Genomic DNA, 1,862 nt, shown 5'->3' on the forward strand with positions numbered 1-1,862 from the left:
TCTACTGCTCTGTACCCAGGGTTCTACTGCTCTGTACTCAGGGTTCTACCCAGGGTTCTACTGCTCTGTACCCAGGGTTCTACTCAGGGTTCTACCCAGGGTTCTACTGCTCTGTACCCAGGGTTCTACTCAGGGTTCTACCCAGGGTTCTACTGCTCTGTACCCAGGGTTCTACTGCTCTCGGAGCAACATCAGGACCTGAGCACCACGATCTGACCTCTGGTCTTCTCTCTCCACAGCGGCTGCCTGAAACCGGGAGTCTGATTCCCGCCTGAACGCCGCCATGAGTGGCTCTGAGGGGCGGAGCCGAGGCGAGGGCAGCCAGGGAGCCGGGCCGCCGCAGAATGTCAAACCCAAACCCAACCAGAGCGAGCAGAACCTCAAGGAGGACCAGAACCTCAAGGAGGACCGCAGGAGGAAGGAGAGGCCCTTGAAGGTGAGGAGGTCGAGGAGCACCGACTCCGAGAGGATGGAGAGAGGGAGGAGGAGCGACCGGGACCGGCGCCAGAGGGAGAGGCGTTCTCGCGGCCGCAGCGAGGAGTCCCGGAGGCGGGGCAGGAGCGAAGGAGACGGGAGGCAGGACCCCGATGAAGACGATGGGGAGGACAGGGAGTGCAACGTGTGCTTCTGCTCCTACGATAACGTCTTCAAGACGCCCAAGCTGCTGGCGTGCGGCCACACCTTCTGCCTGGAGTGCCTTGCTCGCATCAACGTGACCTCGCAGGAGATCAAGAGCCTCACCTGCCCCATGTGCCGCGAGCTGACCGAGCTGCCGCACGGCCGGGACCTGCCCCGCCTCGGCAACAACCAGCACATCATCGACAAGCTGCCGGCGGAGATGCAGCGGGCGCTGTCCATACGCTTCAAACGCAGCCAGGGGAAGCTGATGCTGAAGCACCCGCCCCCCAAAGGCAAACCCAGCAGCGTCTCCGTCCCCACGAAGACCCAGGACCCCCCGTCCACCGCTCCCGGCGGCGACCCGAGCCTGGCAGAGCAGGGGGCCGCCGCCGCCGCCTCCGTGCTGGACGTGGGCAGACCTCCGAGCAGGATGAGGGGTCGCCTGCGGCGCCTCTTCCACTCAGATCAGTGCTACTACGCCGTGGTGGCGTCCATCATCACCATCACTGTGGCGCTCATGCTGGTGGGGATCCTGGCCTTCATCATCATACCCCGCAGGGCCGTTCCACACGACAGACCCGCGGGCAACCAAACATTTCCACCGCCACATTCAAGTGAGGAGGACCACAGCTCGCCCTGACTCTGACTCAGGCACTGAAGGCATGAAGAAAAACAAGAACCGGCTGAGCATGAAGGGCACCGCACAGAACCGCAGCTTGTTTTGATCCTTTGTGTTTAATGTGAAAACTGGAAAAACTAAAAGCACTGAACCCAAAGATTTAAATGAATCACTTCTATTTATACTCCAAACGTCTTGTACAGAAATGAAGTATATATTTGTAAATGAAAGAAAATGCACATTAAATAAATCGCAGCTTTGTTTGTAACGTCTCTGGACTTCCTGTTTTCCTGAGTCTGAGCAGGTGTAAACATGGCGTCTTCAGACAGCACACCTGTGGGAGCAGGTCTCCACAGACGGCTGCGGCGTGTACGCACCTTTAAATCCACTCCAATAAATGTTCTTCTCATTTAAACCAAACTCACTGAATACAGAACAATCTGCTGGACCTGAAACAATAAATGTGAAGAAGTATCCAGCAGCTGACAGGATTTAATAAAACCTGTTTTCAGAACGATCCATCGACTCAACCTGGCGTCCTGTGAGAACGCCGCCTCAGCCTCAAACTCACTTCGGTCTGTCCTTTGTTTCGTCAGAGACGTGCACGTTGTTCCGCTGCTCGGCT

The 1,862-nt window shown here is 57.4% G+C and overlaps 1 protein-coding gene across 1 annotated transcript in view; it reads left to right on the forward strand.

Annotated features, from left to right (window-relative positions):
* Positions 1-1,509, forward strand: part of rnf183 (ring finger protein 183) — a 13,426-nt gene extending 11,917 nt beyond the window's left edge. Inside the window, exon 2 of the mRNA XM_017439496.3 lies at positions 240-1,509. Coding sequence (XP_017294985.1) covers positions 284-1,258 — 975 coding nt within the window. The 5' untranslated portion in view covers positions 240-283 and the 3' untranslated portion in view covers positions 1,259-1,509. The remainder of the gene's footprint in view (positions 1-239) is intronic.
* Positions 1,510-1,862: the final 353 nt, after the last annotated feature.

The sequence above is a fragment of the Kryptolebias marmoratus genome, linkage group LG16 (assembly GCF_001649575.2).
Source record: "Kryptolebias marmoratus isolate JLee-2015 linkage group LG16, ASM164957v2, whole genome shotgun sequence".
Lineage (NCBI taxonomy): Eukaryota > Metazoa > Chordata > Actinopteri > Cyprinodontiformes > Rivulidae > Kryptolebias > Kryptolebias marmoratus.